At 53.7% G+C, this 18,009-nt stretch overlaps 1 protein-coding gene across 7 annotated transcripts in view; it reads right to left on the bottom strand.

The window, feature by feature from the left end:
• The window catches only part of Arhgef10l (Rho guanine nucleotide exchange factor 10 like), a 123,147-nt gene that overhangs the window by 28,909 nt on the left and 76,229 nt on the right, over positions 1 to 18,009 (bottom strand). For all 7 annotated transcript variants that reach the window (XM_041652425.1, XM_041652424.1, XM_041652427.1 and 4 more), the window contains 4 exons: positions 15,785 to 15,900; positions 15,265 to 15,392; positions 13,818 to 13,918; positions 4,237 to 4,358 (listed from right to left, as the gene is read on the bottom strand). In XM_041652425.1, the coding sequence (XP_041508359.1) occupies positions 4,237 to 4,358; positions 13,818 to 13,918; positions 15,265 to 15,392; positions 15,785 to 15,900 (467 nt within the window). The remainder of the gene's footprint in view (positions 1 to 4,236; positions 4,359 to 13,817; positions 13,919 to 15,264; positions 15,393 to 15,784; positions 15,901 to 18,009) is intronic.

Here is an 18,009-nt window from a genome sequence, read left to right as displayed (position 1 = left end):
AACGCCAATATTTATTTGACAGACTTCTGAACCCATCGCTCCCCCATGAGAATACCTGAGGATGGGGGCCAAGAAAGTGACACATGCCACATACATAGTTTCCCGTGCTTTGTATTTGATCATCACTCTTCTAGAACTTTCTGTGCAGAGAAGGCCTGACTGATGCCTATATCCGCCCATAGTCTCTAGAACCAGGCAGCTCCTAGATAAGGCTTGTTGATGACCACTAAGCCCTCCACCTTCATCCAAGCACTTTATTTTGTAGATAGAGAAGACGAAGCCCACAGAGGGCAAGGGCCAGAGCTAGGTCACAGAGGAAGTAAGTGGTATGGTCCCGCTTGCTCCTGCACCCCAATGGCCTCCCGCATGCCTCCAGAGAGCTGTGAGGAGGTGGAAACCAGGTACTGCATCAGTACCCCTCTACAGAAGGACGCCCTGGGACAGGGGGCTGGGTGGGTCCAGTAAGGAAAACACGGAAACTGGGACTTGACTGGCAGCCAGTTGCCAGTGAGAGCTGCTCACGGCTTACACTGCCTCCTGCATCGGTTGCTTCCAGCTCCTGACTAGGTGGCCCCTCAGAGCTCTGCTTCAGGTGCCAACCCGGACAACCTGTCTCTCTGGACAGTACAGCGTTATAAGGGCGGGAGGAGGGGCGGGGGAGACAGCTGGGAGGTGCTGCCGCAAGAGTCAGAGAGAGACACTTGACATTTCCCAGGCAGCTGCTGCCCTCTGCTGGTGAAGAACCTGCCGGTCCTCCTCTGCTGAAACATTTGCCAAGATTCCTAACGGTCATGGGCAGAAGGGCCAAAAGTTGCCCGACACCCTCCTCGTGAGGCAGTTAGCCAGAGGCCTTTCCTGGGGTAAAAATGTCCTGAGATGTTTACTTCTGTTCCTTGAGGCCTGAGTGCATCGGACACAAATGTGTCACAGTGCACATACATGCATGTGCATTGTGTGCACGTGTGCATAAGGATCAGAGGTCAACACTGGTCCTCAACCACCTTCCACCTGATTTTTTGAGACAGGGTATCTCACAGTGCCTGGAGCCCCACCCATCTCTGCCTCCCCATGCTAGCCCACACTACGCACTCATCTTTTTTACAGGAATGCTAGGGATCGAATTCATGTCTCCATGGTAAGCATTCACCACTAGGCCATCTCTCAAGATCCTTAATCCTCACTGTGACCCAGCCAGGGGCCTCCATGGCCTCTCCAGTTGCTGCTGAAGATGGGGCTGTATAGTAGGAGCTACAACAGCTTTCTAGTATCACATGACTGGGGCATTCCAGGCTGGGCACAACGAGAGCAGGGAAACACCCAAGCAGCCTCCTCTAACATTCTCCCACAGCGAGTTCCCCTGCCAACCAGCGGACTGGCATGGCCCAGCATGGGCACAGCTGGCTATCACCTCCAAGAAGAGCATTGCTCCTCAACCCCCAGCAAGGATGGAATCCAACACACACTTCCCTTAACAACTAAAGGCCAGGGTCTTGTCTGCCCAGGAAAGAGGCAGGGCCAACAATTCCGTTGCCCAGCTCTAGCCTTCCCAGGGGAGAAACAGGCTGGCTGCCGACTCATGTGGCCACCTGAGAGCCTGCGTGAGCGGAGAGGAGCCTGGGCACCTGTCCACATGCACATCTGGTCCCACGGTAATTGGGCAAGGCTGGCAGCCTCCGCTCTGATTCATACGGCTGCCAGCACCAAGCTGATGGGGCACAGCTGTCTGAGTTAGGTAGGAGGCGGGCAAAATAGAACTAGACGAGCCCAGAGAATACGGCCAGACAGGCTCTGGCGGGTCCCCCAGGATCCCCTTCCTCTGGGCCCGTTACCCACATAGATTTATGTAGGGCTCTCTCAGCTGACATGGGGGCTCCGCGGGAACACCAAGCATGGGCTGAGCACTCTGCCCACCCACATGTTCTGGAACCCTAACAGCTCCAAGTGAAGAGATACACAGGCCCTCGCTCATCCTCCCAGGTTCAAGATGGCAGATAGTTCCCATCAGGTATCAGTTCTTTCCGGAAACAAGCCTACTTAAAGACTCCATCAGTGTCTGACCTGTGAGGGCTTACTCGGGTGTGGCCTGTGTATCAGGAAATCCTAAGACCCTAGGGGAGAGAGAAGACGCCAGACCCCACTGCAGAAGCTACACTCCAGGGCTAGCCTTGTGTAAGGAACAAGGACAGACCCCTCTCCACGGATTCTGTCTTCCACACCGAAGCCCACGGTAACTCCCAGTCCTTCATTATTTCCCTAAAATACAAGGCACGTTCAGGCCATACTCTGAAGGATAATTTCTTTTTAAAGTAATACACAGGAAAGCTGAGTAGTGGTGGCACAGGCCTTTAATCCCATCACTCAGGAGGCAGGCAGATCTCTAAGTTCAGGGCCAGCCTGGTCTACAAAGTGAGTTCCAGGACAGTCAGAGCTACACAGAGAAAAACTGTCTCAAAAAAATAAAATAAAAGTATTACATGGGAGACTACAGAGATGGCTCAGCAGTTCAGAGCACTGGCTACTCTTCCAGAGGCCTAGGTTCAATTCCCAGCACCCACTTGGCAGCTCACAAACCTCTGTAACTTCAGTTCCGGGGCAACTGATGCCCTCTTTTGGTCTCTGTGGGTATTGCATACATGTGGTGCACACACATATATGCCAGCAAAAAACCCATATATATAAAATAAAAATGAATAAATCTCCAAAAGACAAATAAACTTTAAGTAGTACATGGCTTCATTCTTTATCCTGATCAGAGACTGGGTGCAGCCTCACTCTGTAGCAGGAGTGAGAGCCTTTCTTACTTTTCCTTGGTCCTGGTCTCCAGGTCCCCACCTGACTCCCACCTCTGGCACAAACACCCGCCCTGTCCCCCACATCTCCTCCCCTCACCCCCCACTCTGAGCTTTCAGCCTCTTCTTCTGTCCACATAGCCCCACCTCCAAGAACTCAAATCGAGATCCAGATGCCACCATTTCCTGGATCCATCAGGGCTCCCAGAACAAAACCCTCCAAGGCTGCCATGGTCTCCCTCGCCCAGAGACAGACCTCATCACCCTTAGCAATAGTCTCAAGGTCCCCTCCAGAACTCACATTGAAACTTAATGGTCACTGTAACAGGTCTAGAAGATGGATCCTTTAAGAGACAACTAATCCAAGCTCCATCCTGCCGGCCCCTTTTGATTGGCCTGCTCCATACTGATCTGACTACTTAGAATATGGATCCCCTAAGCCCTCTGGGGTCTCTGTCCTTCTTGCTATGTGGCTTTCTGTTTAATGCCACCTCCTCCAAGGGGCCCTCTCTGCACCCACAACCGTGCGGTCCCCACTTCCACGCCTGCTGTATCTCTGCTCTATGTTCTCTAGTTCCCTTAGACTCCCTCCTGGGTGCTGAGGTCCTGCCTGTCTTTGTCCCCTAGACGGAAGGCTGTATGAGGTGGGAACCTCGTACGTCCTGGTCACCAGTGCACTCCCAGCTCTAGCATACAGAGATGACCTGCGAACGGACAGATGAATAAAGGAGATGAACGATGAACTTACATCGCATGGGTGCTCTTTCAGCTCTTAGAGCCCCAGTCTACAGCCCAGCCCGCACGGCTCCTGCGACTATTTATCTGTGCTGGGTCCCACGCTCGCTCGCCCGTCCCAGAGCTCAGGGTCCTCAGCTGCTTGGGAGATGCTCCAGATGGAGGGGTGGGCTCTGCCAGGACATAAGGGACAAGTGACGGATGGGGTGGGGCGAGCTTCCTGGTGGTTAATACCACGGAGACTGTCATCATGTCGGACCGACACCTCTATTGACTGTCATTCTGGAAGACCTGTCTGGGCTTCTATCTCCTGTGAAATTCTGTCCTAGTCACTATCACAAGAAGTGCAGCTAAACACAAGAGAGTGTCGTGGGCAAGTGAGAGGGCGTGATGACCACGGAGCATCCCAGGTCACCACCAAAGTCATCTCGGGCACAGTCCCGAGTCAGGCCTTCAACAGATGAGGTTGCTGGCATTCGCTATCATAAAATAATGGAATTTTCCACCCCATGACCCGTGTGGGTCATTCATAAACACCCTTTCTCCTGGTGGGAACGCTGACTCACTAAACAGCAAAAAAAGGCTTAGCCCCCTGGGTCACTCAGCTGGACTGAGATGCTGGACCTCTCCAGCTGCAGCGGACGCTACCTGGGCACTGGTTCTCCCAGGCTAGGCAGGGCCACCACAGTTACCATGTGCCAGGTCCACTCACCTGCAGGCTGAGGGCCCGGGAGGAGAAGGCGGGGACGCAGCAGGCCAGGATGGGGCACCAGAATGGGGCTTTGCTTTTCCTGTCCTCATCAGGACACAGCCATCCTGGCTGGTTCTCCTCCCCTGCAGGGAGAGGAAGGGGGTGGGCAGAGCTAGTGAGTGTGAGCCCCAGCAGGCAGGAACTGACCCTCAACCCTGAGCGTTACCACAGCAGGCCGGGTCCCAAGGTGACCTCATTGCCCTGATCAGTGCCCCACCCCACATGCCTGTTGGTCTCAGTCTATGGAGTTGGCTCTGGTCCACAGGCAAGGATCTGGAACACCCAAGAACAGAATCCCAGCCTGACTCTACTTTTGAGCAACCTGCGAGGACACCCCAACCCCTTGAGCCTCAATTCCTCTGCTGGTGGGCAGGGGAGATGGTCAGTATATGAAGGACTTGCTGGGCAAGCATGGGGACCTGAGCTCAGACCCCTGGCACCCATGGAAAAGCTGGGTATGGAAGTGAGTACCCGAAACCCCAGGACAGCGGGTAGAGACAGACAGACAGATAGATCTTAGGGGCTCCATGACCATCGAGTCTAGCCAACAAATGAATGAATGAATGAATGAATGAATGAAAGAAATAATGAATAAATAAACAAATAAATAAATAATTGTGATCCAAATTCAAATAGAGATCTTGGTTCAAGAGTCAAGGTGAAGAGCGACAGAGGAAAGACATACAATCTCAACTTCAGGCCTTCACATGTGCCTACACAGATGAGTTCAGTCATATATACACATGCATCACACATAAAAGAAAGGAAAGAAGAGAGAAAGAGAGAGAGACTGTGAGGCTTTAGATGTGGCTCAGTTGGTGGAGTATTCACCCAGCATGCAAGAGGCCCCAGGTTCCATCCCCAGTAAGGAATGAACCAGGTGCGGTGGCCACACACATACAGTCCAGTCCTCAGAAATAGAGGCAGGAGGATCAAACATTCAACGTCATCCTCAGCTACATAGTGAGGTCCAGGCCTGAACCATGTGCGGCCTGTCTATGCGGGAGAGTGGGGTTGATAACCACGGCTCCACGCTGTGTTGGAACAAGACATGAAAAGTCCCTTGTTTACCAGAACTGAGTCAGATGCCTTGGGCTTAACATTAAAGAAATGGGAGGCAAATCTATCCCAGTTTTTGCACTTGATGGTGAGGAGGGCAGCCGGGGCTCTCCTCACGGGTAGCCCCCTCTGAGGAGCCCTTTCTGACCACTCTGGCTACGCCAGCCCCCTCTGAGGACTCATTTCCCGCGGGGCCTTCACGCTCATCTGAACTCACACATGAGTGAGAGGAAGCGGGGGGGCGGGGGGGGTGAACAAACTAAGGTCCACCCAAGGAATTCTGTGACTAAGGAGCTTTTCTCTCTTCTACACAAGCCTGGGACAGTCACCCAGTGTGACAGGGACACCCCCCACGTGGTATGCATGCTCATGTCGGTGAGTACCAAGGTGTGATGGTTGACGCTGAATGCCAACTTAGCAGGCTCCTAGATTCACCATGGAGACCACCCCTTGGGTACGGCTGTGAGAGAGTTTCTGTCTTAGCTGAGGTGGGAAGACCCATGTTGAATGTGGGCGGCACTACTCCCTGGGCTGGGGTCCCGGACTGAATAAAATGGAGGAAGTGAGCTGAGCACCAGCATCCGTCTCTCTCTGCTTCCTGACTGGGGATTAAGGTAAGTGGCCGCCTCAGGCTCCTGCTGTGTGCCTACCCCACCATGGATGTGACAGCGGATGTCATGTAACCGGTCACCTCCCACTCATGCCACCGTGCCTACCCCACCGTGGATGCAACTGTGAATGCCACACGACCGGCTGCCTCAGGCTCCCGCTTGCTGCCATCCCTTCCCTCCCTTCCATGATTGAATGTATGCATCCCTCAAACTATGAGAAGGAAAATAAGTCGGGGGGGGGGGGGAACCTTCCTTTCTTCCTTGTCTGTGTCAAAGCGATGAGAAAAGGCACTAATACGATGGGCTATGGGTCCACCTGGCCAGTGTTCATGGCAACAAAATGTTGATACAGTGGTCACCGCCCTATAGGTAACACTGGCACACAGGGACTGAGAAGCAAATCTAGGTCTTGAACGTGGCAGGCAGCAGCACCCACATGGGGACTTGGCTCTCCTATGTTCTATAGCTGTGCTCTTTGTACTAAACCTGCAAGAACTAGAGTCCCAGTGCTGCTGTCACTGAGGCCTATTGACCCAGCAATGCTAGCTCTGCCCCTAGAGCTGCCCATGTGAGGGCACCTATGGCTCTGGGATCATGACAACTGAGCTGTTGGGACAGCAGCCTCCCTAAGTCCCACACCCCTCCTTGGTGGCAAACAGGAATCAAGGACCAGGCCCATGCTGCCCCTGCTTTGGATGCGTGAGCTGCCCCCCACCTAGCCTCCAAGGCCAGCCCATAGCAGCTCCACAGTGCACCCCACTGCTCTCTGTTTGAAAACGCCAAAGGAGTCCTGGTCTGCTTGGAGGCAGGCCCAGACTCTACGGGAAGAGCCCAAGGATCGTCCCTCCCTCCCAGCCTTGTCTCCCGGTCCCCAGGCTCCACGGTGGTCAGCAATTTCAGCACGCAGCTCTGGATGTCCCTTGGAGTGGAGCATCGCCCCTCGACCTCACTAGCTCTGCCTCCACCCTTCCTTCTCAACAGAGTCCCAGCCTCTGTCACAGCTGTCACATCCCTTTACCGCTGCAACTGTCTCCAGGCTGGAACAACTCAAGTTACGACCGTCCACTTCGCGAGGGTGGGAAAGCAGAGACCAGTCTGCGATTCGGAGCTTTGATCTTTCCCTGGATGGACGCTAGGAGGCACCATCTCTCTGGATGTTGCCTTTTGGGACCTTATCACATTTCCCAACACCCATCAGTGTGTGTGTGTGTGTCCATCAGGCGTGCTAGAACAAGCGTTCCACAGCCAAGCTGCATCTCACCTATTTATATACACGAGGCACACACACTTGATTAAAGAAATGGGCTTTGTTTCCTGTGTTTCTGCCCAACCCAGGGCTAATGGAAATGACCTGACCGTGTCGAAGGTCAACTGTGCTAAACTGCGATGTGTGGGAGGTCAGAGGTTAAATGCAGCTTCCCCTTCAGACGTTTTCAACTCAAGATGAATACAGGAGGCACGATCCATTGTAACTGAAAGAGCAGGGTTAGCTCTGCTCTTCCACGGACTTCTCTATTCCTGTGTGTGCAACTGCGTGTGAGCCTGTGTGTGCGCCCACGTGTGCGAGTGTATGCATGTGGGGGCAGGAGGTTCTCTGTAACATCAATACCGATGAGGGCCAAAACTTTCCCTCCACGCCCTTCCTACACAACCACGCACACAGAACCAGCCTTTCTACGGACCACACGCCAATAACCAGGGGCAGCCTGAACATAACCTTTCTCCTGGAGCCTGATTTTGCATGGGTGTCTAACATATCCCGTCAATATGACTCCCTTTTGTGAAAGAAACTATGTCAGGCTGACGTGTGCAAGGAGGAACCACCCCCGAGAGTGGCCCAGTCCAAAGCCCAGCTGGGCCAGAGGAGTTGGAGTAAAACACAGGGGTGGCCATGCCTTAAAAATCTGGACGCTTCCTTTAACACACAAAGGCTGGCTGGTTACCCTGAGGGTCCCTCCCCAGCCTGAAGGGCTCAGCATTGACTGTGTTTCCTAATGGGCCCAGAAGAGGCCCTTAACTCTCCAGACCCTGGAAACTGCCCCACAAAACCTAGCCTTGCCACGGAAAGAGGGAGTGGAAAAGCCAGAGTGTGAGAGACCCACCAGACATAGGACGACTTCGGGACAATACACACCAAAATACTCTCCATCCTTGCATCCTCCCTCTGAGGACCCCCATCCCCTCTATGTTGGGGAAGCTGAAATGAAGAATCTATGCCACGGGGCATGTCACACAGCTTGCCCAGGCCACTGTGGGAAACGGGCTGCCCTGCCGCCTCTCAGTTAAGGCCCAATGGTAAATAAACAGGACACAATTGGAGATGCTGTCTCCACCCTCGGGGAACTCACAACCAGACCCTCCCCTGCTGGGCAGGAGATCCGTGGCACTCACCCACCCGACAGCCAGACAGGTGAACGCATGGCCCCCACCCCCACACCTCACCCCAGCTCCTCCCTCCCTCCTTTCCCCTACACACCCACAGCCCATCAGGCCTTGGCGATTTATTACCATATATATTTTTAACAATCTGACCTTCTCCTTCCAGATGGCGCCTTTCTTGCGTGCCACTGGGAGCGTTAAAAGAAAATGGAGTCGAGGCTCCCCATCTGCCACCACCATTGTTCGTGTCACAAACCAGAGCGGCTGTGGCCACTGAACACTGAAAGCCCACTTGGGGTAAAGTGACATTCAGGAGAGGCACCAACGGCACAGCCGTGATTCCAGCTGATGCTAAGCAGAGGTTTATTTAGGGCCGTGTTTGTCAGCGCTCCTGGAGCTCAGGAGCCACTGTGGGCTGAAAGCCCACCCCCACCCCCGGGAACCATCTCCTCCAGTCTGCTAGAAGCACCCTAGGCACAACCTAACCCAGCCATCAACTCACTGTGTGACACTGAACCTGTTGACATGTCTAGAAATAGGGACAGAATCCCAGTCATCTGGAGTTGCTGGGGAGCCTAGAAAGAATACATATGAGGCCTAGGATATACCAGGCCCTGGAGAAATGGTGGCCATTTCTAGTCACCGTCCTTCCTTTGAACACTACGGCGAGGGGCCGAGCCACCTCTAGCCTGCTCGGTGCTCGGCTTCCAGAGTGAGGTCTTCACCACCGTGGACCCACTGCTCTCAAAGTTTCCAGAACCACAGCCGTCTTTAAGACCCTGTCACAGGCCCCTAATTAGTCACGGCCACAGTGGCCAAGTCAGGAGTCCTTCCTCTAAGCCACTCACTGTGAGAGATGCCGATGCCATCCAGGGAAGCCAGCTGAAGGCCACAACTTCCCAGCTGCGATGTAGGGTCTTGTCCCCCATCCCAAAGAACAAGACCACCATATCCAGAGAGATTGGGAAAGCTGTTCTCAACCTATGGGTCATGACCCCTTTTGGGAGGGCTGAAGGACCTTTTCCCAGGGGTCACCTAAGACCATCAGAAAACACAGATATTTACATTACAGTTCATAACAGTAGCAAAACATGAACCAGCAACAAAAAATGGTTTTATGGTTGCGGGGATGGGGATCACCATAACATGAGAACTGCATTAAGGGGTCACAGCGTTAGGAAGGTTGAGAACCACTGGCTTGGGGATCCCAGCCCTGGGGTGGTTTGCAGGGTTGATGGAGATTAGGTTTAGGACACAATCCAAGGCTTCCCAGGCCATGCTCAGAAGGAGATAGGCATCAGTGATGGGTAGCTGCCAAGACGGGGTTGAGAGATCAGACCAGAAATGAGAGGAAGGGAGGCCGCCAGGTTGCATACAGACCCCTGGCCCAAGCCTCTGATGCTCCTGTGAGTGTGGGCGTGGGTAGGGCCTGTCACACCCAGACCCTCTCTGGAGAGCTGTCAGTGGGAGAGGCTCTGGGGCCTGGGAATATGAAGACCAGAAGAGTAGAGCCTTGAGAGCTGGGGTGCAGAGCCCCAACCTTCCCTTCCTTCTCTGGAGCCTTCTCTGTGCACCATCTACCAAGTCTTTATGAATGGAGGCTAACAGCTGGGAAGAGACTGTGACCCAGTTCTGCTCCCAGATGCAGGGCTGCCACCACACCCCAAGCGCTCTCTCCAGAACCTAAAGCACCTGCATGGTCCCTACTCTCTGATTCCCCCAAAGCTGGAAGCTAAACAGTTTGCAGAACAACCCAGCCAAGAAGCCTTGGACTATGAACCTAACAAGGCCATCTGGCCCCAAGTCACATGTGTAAGACCTGTCCCTAGCCACCTTCTGAACCTTCTAGTGCACCTGAGACCCTACAAACAATGAGCAAGGGCCCTTAGAGATCTAGTCTGGTCATGGATGGGAAAACTGGGACTCAGGGAGACGGTTGCCTTTCCCAGGACCACAGTGTAATGCTAAACCAAAGTCTCTCCCGTCCCTCTCCCTTCTCAGTCTTCAGATTACCATCCTGGCACGCTGTATGCAGAAGAAAATTAAATATGGTATAGGAGTGCCACATCTTTAACATGGTTCTGTTCCCTACACACCTACACACACACACACACACACACACACACACACACACACACAACACTAAGATTAGAAACAAAATGCAGCGAAATGAAAAGAAACCACTCAAGCCCCCGGGAGACCTGGGCATTCAGATGTAATTTCAAATGATTGCCCTACTGAGGTTGCCAGAGTGAAGCTGTGTGAAGATATGGCAGTCTACAGGCTGCTCAGGCACCTGCTTCAGTCAGCGCCAGGCCCAGCACACCAGCCCAGCTCTGCAGAGCATCCAGGTTCAAACAGGAAGTCCATTTTCCTGGAAAGCCTAGCCCAGGAGCCTGGACCTGTGTCCCAGGTACTCAGGAAGCTGACCTGGGAGGATGGTGAGTTCAAAGCCTGCCTGGGTCACAGAGTAAATTCAGCTCAAAGGGGCCCGGCTCCTAGTGGAAGGAGAAAGAGTACCAAGGGCATTACTCAGGGTAAAAGCCTCCCTAGAATGTGTGACACCCTAGTTCCCTCCTGACAGCAGAAGGAAGGAAGAGGGGAAGGAGGAGGGAAGGGAGGAGGAAATAAAAGGGAAGGAAGAGGGTTAGGGGAAGATAGGAGGTCCCTAGGGAAGAGGGGGCAGGGAGGGGAGCAGGGAGGCAGGGGAAGTGGGAGAGGGCAGAAGGACAGACGGGCAGGGAGGTTGGGAGGGAGGGAGGGCTCACCCTGGGTCTGCCCAACATTGAAGTCATGTATAATAGGGAATCAGTGTGTGCCCGCCTCCAAGGCCCAGTAGGGGGATCCCCTCAGCCCTTCCAAGGGTCAGATCACATGGTAAAGCTCTCAAAGCCTTCCCTCCACCCTCTGTGGACAAGGCCGAGTTCTAAGCTACACCAGGCCTAGCCTAGGACACTGACCAAGCTGGGACAGCTCCTCCAGAGCCACGCCCCCTCCCCGACCCATCCCCCTCTGCACCTGCTCCTTCAAGGCCCTGTGCATAGCAGCAGAATGGCTCACTTGGATAGAAACCCAACTGCGACATCCCAGGTTCCCACGTTTCAGTGAAAACCTTCAGGGCACAACCAGAGCACAGGCGTCCCCCTGCGCACCCTGCAAGCCTCACCCCTGCCCTACAGAACACCACTGCCCTCCAAGTCAACCACCTACTTCTTTGACTCCCTCACCCCCAGGCCCTGTCCTCTCTGGCCACTGTGAACCAGCTGTCACTGCTGCCCCAGGACCTGCGTGCTTGTGATGCATACGCCTGCATCATTTGGCCCAGATCTTCCCATGGCTTCTCCCTGGTGCAGCCCTCACATTCAGTGACAGCCACATGGCCCCACTTCACCATCCAGCACCTCACTTAATGTCCACCTGTCCATCTCAAATTGAAGTTCCTCAAGAGCAGAAGGCCTTCTGAGTTTTGTCAGAGGATGGCTCAGTCCATAAGGTACCTGCCTTACAAGCACAAGTTCCATTCGCAGAGGACACATTAAAAAAAAAAAAAAAAAGCCAGCTGGGTGGCGGCACACACCTTTAATCCCAGTATTCGGGAGGCAGAGACAGGCAGATCTCTGTGAGTCTGAGGTTAGCCTGGTCTACAAAGTGAGCTCCAGAACAGGTTCCAACGCTATAGAGAAACTTTGTTTGGAAAAACCAAAAAAAAAAAAAAAAAAAAAGCTGGGAAACCCCAGGTATAGCAGCACACACCTTTCATCCCAGCACATGGGAAGCAGAGGCAGGTGGATCTCTGTAACTTCAAGGCTAGCCTGGTCTCCATAGCGAGGGAGTTCCAGAACAGCCAGGGCTACATGGGGAGACCCTGGCTCGAAACAAACAAGTTGGGAACGGTTGCCTGTGCTTGCAATTGCAGCATTTAAGTGAAAGAGGCAGAGATCCCTCAGGCTTGCTGGCCATCCAGTCTAGCTCAGTTAATGAGCCCCAGAAAAAAAAAGTGGGGAGTTGGTGAGGTGGCTCAGTGATTAAGAGCACTGCCTGCTTTCCCAGAGGACCCAGGTTCAGTTCCCAGGACCCACGTGATGGCTCACAACCATCTGTGACTTCATTTCCAGGGGATCTGATGCCTTTTTCTGGCCTCTGAGGACACTACATGCATGTGGTACAAAGACATAAAACCCACACATCAGATAAATATTAAAAAGCACATTTATACACAGTAAAGATAAATGATGTGAGAGTCCCTCTGTATGCTGTGGATATTTTTAATTATCATTGACTAATAAGGAAGCTGCTTTGGCCTATGTCAGGGCAGAATATAGCTGGGAAAACCAAACTAAACTCAGGGAAAAAGAAGGCGGAGCTAAAGAGATGCCATGCCGCTGCTGACGCCAAAACCTTAACAGTAAGGCACAGCCTGGTGGCAATACATAGATTAATAGAGACAGGTTAATTTAAGATATAAGAGCTAGCTAGGAATAATGTGCCTGAGCCATTGGCCAAGCAGTGTTGTAATTAATATAGTTTTTATGTGATTATTCGGGTCTGGGCAGTCAGGAAATGAAGGTGCAGTCTCTGTTTGCAGGTAAAGAAACAGTCCCAGTATCAGCTGGCTATCTATCATACAGCACTTCTGACTGACCAAGATGCCAAGTAGCAAAACAAACAGGAATGTGGCAGGGATAGGACAGAGGGACAGGGTGGTGGCCTGGGCTCCCGGGGGCACAATGCCCAGTGTCTGTATCCTACATCTACCCCTTTTCTGTTGTGTGACTTCACAAAATTCACTGCACCTCTCTAGGCTTGAGTCCTCAATGACTAAAAAAGAAAGTTCTCAACAGCCCTAGCTCAGGGAGCTTGTGAACAATGGCGTAGACGTATGTGGAAGTTTGCAAGTATCTGCTACCCCGGCAGCATTCTATAGTCTTCCACTGACTTCTTTGTATCAGTACTAATGGGTACAAGGCGGAAACAGTCATATAGAGGTTTCCGGTTTATTATTTGTTTATGTGAGCTTTATAAGCCCCGGGTCTCCTGTGACCCAAACCAGCTCCAGCTTTGCTCTGCAGCTAAGACTAGGCTTGAACCCCAAATCCTTCTGCCTCAGCCTCCCAAGTGCTAGGATTATTGCATATGCCACCATGCTGGGCACTAAGGAGGCCTTTGGCTAAGATCAGCTGAGTCCAGCCTGCTATTTGTTTTCCTGTACAGCTAGTTAGCAGGCAGGCTGCCGTCACCTTGTGCACCAGGAAGACTCGGCACTCACTCCCTAGGCATTGCCTCCCTCACTGGGGCCCTGGTAGCTGCTAATTCACTTTGTGTCAGGTCAGAGAGAAGCTGAGAGAGAAAGAGACTGGTCCAAGGTTCAGAGCTGAGCTCCAGGCATTTCTGCATGGTTTCACTCCCTCCCACCGGGAAATGCCCCTGCCTCACTGACCACCATGGGCTCACACGCTCAACCTCCCTCCCTACACCTGCCCTGGCTGTACTCACTGAGTCCAATCTTCGCCAGGTGCAGCCTGTTGACCCAGGAAATCTTGCTCAGGGGATTCGGTGTGATGAAGACCACCATGAAGCTGATGGGGCGGCCAGACCTGCGGAGGGCAAGATGAGACAGGACCCCATGGGTGCCTGGGAGAGAGGCTCAGATCCCCGGTAGGCCACGGAAGGCCTTGGTTCACCTTGGCTCTTTTTCAATCCATGTTCCTGGAGGCCTGTGGCCAGCACCTTGGGGAGACCTCCTTCCATTCTCTGTGATGGGCAGGGGCACCTGGCTTGAGGAGCTAAGCCATTCTTGGTAGCCCAGTCCCAGACCTCCAATGGCCCTGGCTTTATGCCCAGCTAAGGGCCTGGCATCACCACCTGCCAGCATTCCACAGAGGGGGAAAGGACCTCGCGCTGTCTCTCTCCAGCACCTGGCACAGGGCAGTCACTCTGTGAGATGGTTGTAGAGAGGACAAATGCAGTAAGGAAAAGAGGAAGGAAGAAGGAAAGAAAGGAAGATAGAAGGAAGATGGGAGAAAGGAAGGGACAGAGGGATGGAGGAAAGAAGGGGGGAAGGCAGGGAGGGAGGGAGGGAGGGAGGAAGGGAGGGAGGGAAGTGTCCACGGAAGAGAGGGATAGATAAGATGGTAGGAGGTGGCCTTGGAGCAGCTGGGACCCCTTTAGAGTCCTGTAAGTGACCCAGGCACCCAGGGAGGTGGGCATAGCTGTGTCACTCTAGGGTGTCTGAGAGAGAGAGGACAGGAGCAGGGATGGGGACAACCTGGACTGAAGCCCAGACTGCATTCTCCCACACTCGACATGAGGACCCTGCTCTCTCCTCCTGCGTCTCTGCACCTGTTGCCATGTCACTATCGTCCCCTGCCCAGAGGCCCACACCTGAGCAGCAGCACTTCCCTGCCCAGAGCCCCCTCTGCAAGGAACCCACCTCCTTTCCCAAGCAAAGCCCCTGTTCTGCGCCTGGCCCTGGCCCTCTGACCTCAATTCCTGGTTTGTAAAGTGAGGCCACTGAGACACACCCTACGGAGCTGGAGGAAGGCCAGCTCTCACTGCCCTAGTTCCTTGCTACCTCGGAATGGCTTCTACACACTGAGAGAGGGACCCACAGCTCCTGCGGAGATCTTGTGAGCAGAGGACCTTGAACTGGGGAGGCTGGGTCTGTGAAGAAGGATCTGGGGCCACAGGCTGAGGTGAGGAAGGAGGGCATGACGCGGTGGACTAACTGGAGACTGAGGATAGGAGTCCGCCAGCAGAGAACCAAGCTGACCCAGGGTGTTAGCAACATGTTCATTCATTTGTGCATTCTTTCCTAAGTTCCTATCGTGTGCCAGGTGCTGGCCGGGGCACAATCCTCAGCGGGTGTGTACTCTCTCCTCAGGGCAGTCCTGACCCAGGCTCTCTCTCTGAGCACCCCCTTCCCTCCCAGACTCCCCCTCACTTGTCAGGCTTCCCAGGCAGGAGTAGCCTCAGGCGGCACTTGTTGGCCGAGTGGATCTCCTCCTCCTTCACTCGCATCAGCCTCTGCAGGGCCAAGCACCAGTCCTGGGCCACAGTCATGTTCAGGTTCTAGTGTTGGGGAGGAAAGGGGTCACCACCGTCTCCTGGCTTGCTCCAAACCACACAAGTCCTAACAGTGACAGCACCCAGGGAAGGGGATAGTCTAGCCACAGAGGAGGCAATCCCACCTATACTCAGGACTTCCTAGCCCTGGATGAGAGCCCACCCAGCCGCCGCTTCCTCCAAGAGGGATGCCCTCCTGACCAGAGGCTTTGCAACCTGGGGCAGAGGTCAGGGAGGATCTGTAAGACCCCCAACTATCACACAAAGCCAGACGTGTGCAAAGGTTTCTGGAAGGGTCAGGAGGTTCCCAGCCTTTACCACGGCTCCCTGCTCAGAGCCAGGGTGCACTGGAGTACCATGCAGGGATGCCCCCTCACCATTCCCGGGGCCACGCCCACCTGGTAAGTGCCATGCAGGGTACTGACAAGCAGGGTGATCTGCTCCACCACTGCCAAGTCCTTCTGCAGGTCCTGTAACTCCTGGAAGAGGCGCGGCGGGCCCAGGTACACCTTGTCTGGTAGAGAAGACACCGGACTCAGCCTTGGGGCTGGGGGAGGTAAGCATCTGCCGACAGGGAAAAGTAAGCCATGTCCATAGAGAAGAGGCACTGGGAACGCTGGAGGAGATTTGACCAGGGAGAGAGGTCCCAGCAGAAGGAAGGTGTCGCACATGGAATGGTGCCACAGTTGTACAGAGGCTCACAAGGGCCAAAAGACTATATCAGCCATGCTTGGAAAAACTGAGGCGCCTATTCCAAGCCAGAATGTGATGGGTACAGCCAAGCCAGGGAAGAGCATGTGCAAAGGTACCGAGGTTAACAGCAGCCCATGAGCAGCAAACTGTTCAATGACATATGGAGGACCTGCTACGCAATGTAGGCAGGGTCCCTGCTCTGCCTGGGTCTTGGGACCCAGGGGGATGGGCAGACAGCAGGGGAGGGAAGGGCATTAGTCATTTGGTAGAAAATGCTTGGGAGAAAGGTACCAGTGTGACGAGCCCGTGGTGGGGACTGAGAGGGCCTAGGGCCCTGATGGTGACACAAATAGAGGAGACACGGTGGGCAGAGGCGTCCTTGAGTAAGTCATGGTTTCTCGGGCTATGTAAGGTGGCTGAGGCCTCTTTCTGGTTCACTGTTGGGGTTAAGATGCAGTTGCATATCCCATGCCCCTGGGATATTGTGACTTTGATGTCACATTCTGCTGTATGGGGTCAGGGCTTTAGAGGACTTGGGGGCTGAGGGGGTAACCAGCGAAGAGCAGGGGCACACGGAACGGTAGCGATGCACTAACAGGTATAAAATGCCCAAAGGATGGAGGCTGGTGGGAAGATGGAGCCCCACATGAGCAGCCCTGTAGGATGTGGGCTGGGGACAGGGTGGGGACCCACTTGTGGGAAAGTATGCTGCATCTATCCTGTGAGCAGTTTGGGTTCAACAAAACAAAATGTCACCTGTCGCAACAAATTAATACTGCAGACAGGAATTTTATTTGCTGTCCGATAGTGTTATTTTTATCCAGTTTGTGTTTTGTTTAGGTTTTACTGTTGTTCAAGGTCTAAAAGAGCATGTGTAAAATGCAAGGAGCTTTCTGTGTATCCATATTTGCATAATAATATTAATAAAAAACAATCTATGGCTAACCAAGAACCTACAGAGCCTCTCTCCTTTCAAGGGGGTCAAGCTTAAGGAACATGGCTGCAGAAGGACAGAGTGGGGGACACAGGGGTTTCCATAGCAACAGCATGGGGGTGGCCAAGAAGAAGGGAGTCGAATGATGTTGAAGGTACCCAAGAGGGGCTGCCCGCCTCTCCCGCCTCACTCACAGATCTGGAAGCGGACACTGGTGCGGCCTCAGAGGGCCAGAACAGCTGTCGCAATCATGCCTCAAAATTTCCAGAGTTTCGGGGGCCAGTGAGGCAAGCACTCAGGCAGGGCTGTGGGCAGAGCGGTGGTGGGGAGGGGAAGCGAAACTCAAGTGCCTCGCACTGTGCGCAGGACTCTGCTCTGCCTGGCCTGCGGTTTAGTGTCCCTGGGCCCAAGGCCCTGGCTGAAACCAAGGTTCCATGCAACCAATTGTCAGTTGTGATGATCAATGCAACTTCACAGGATCTAGAATCGCCTAGGAGACACACCTCTGAGCTTTATGAGGAGATTATGTTAACTGAAGTGGGTAGACCCATTCTGAATGAATGTGGGCAGTACTGCCCCAAAGGCTGGGGCCCTGGGCCAAATAGGAGAAAGCAAACCCAGCACCAACTCCACCTCTCTTTGCTCCCGAACTATGAATGCGATGTGACCAGTTGCAGAACACACCTACCATCATGCCCTCCCCACCATGAGGAATGTGGCAACCTCAGAAAACTCAGCCTGAGACCTAGAGAGTCCATGACGGGGCTCTGGCCCAAGCTCAGGCCATCAGAGAGACTGGCATGGGAAGAGGAGGAAGGGCAGGCATCCTTAATTCAAACAGCAAGAAAGGCACAGACTGGGGAAGACCTGCAGACAAAGGTGGTACACCCCCTTGCCAGGACCCCTTGCAAGACCCAGAGAGGCTAAGGAGCCACATCAGAGGAGCACACGGGTCTCTAGACCTAATGCATCAGAACAGTGAGGTGGTAGTAGCGT

The sequence above is a fragment of the Microtus oregoni genome, unplaced genomic scaffold (genome assembly GCF_018167655.1).
Source record: "Microtus oregoni isolate MIOR12 unplaced genomic scaffold, Mior012 000005F_ref0000423, whole genome shotgun sequence".
Classification (NCBI taxonomy): domain Eukaryota; kingdom Metazoa; phylum Chordata; class Mammalia; order Rodentia; family Cricetidae; genus Microtus; species Microtus oregoni.
The sequence above is the reverse complement of the archived record's forward strand: the minus strand, read 5'-3'. Positions and strand labels throughout refer to the sequence as shown.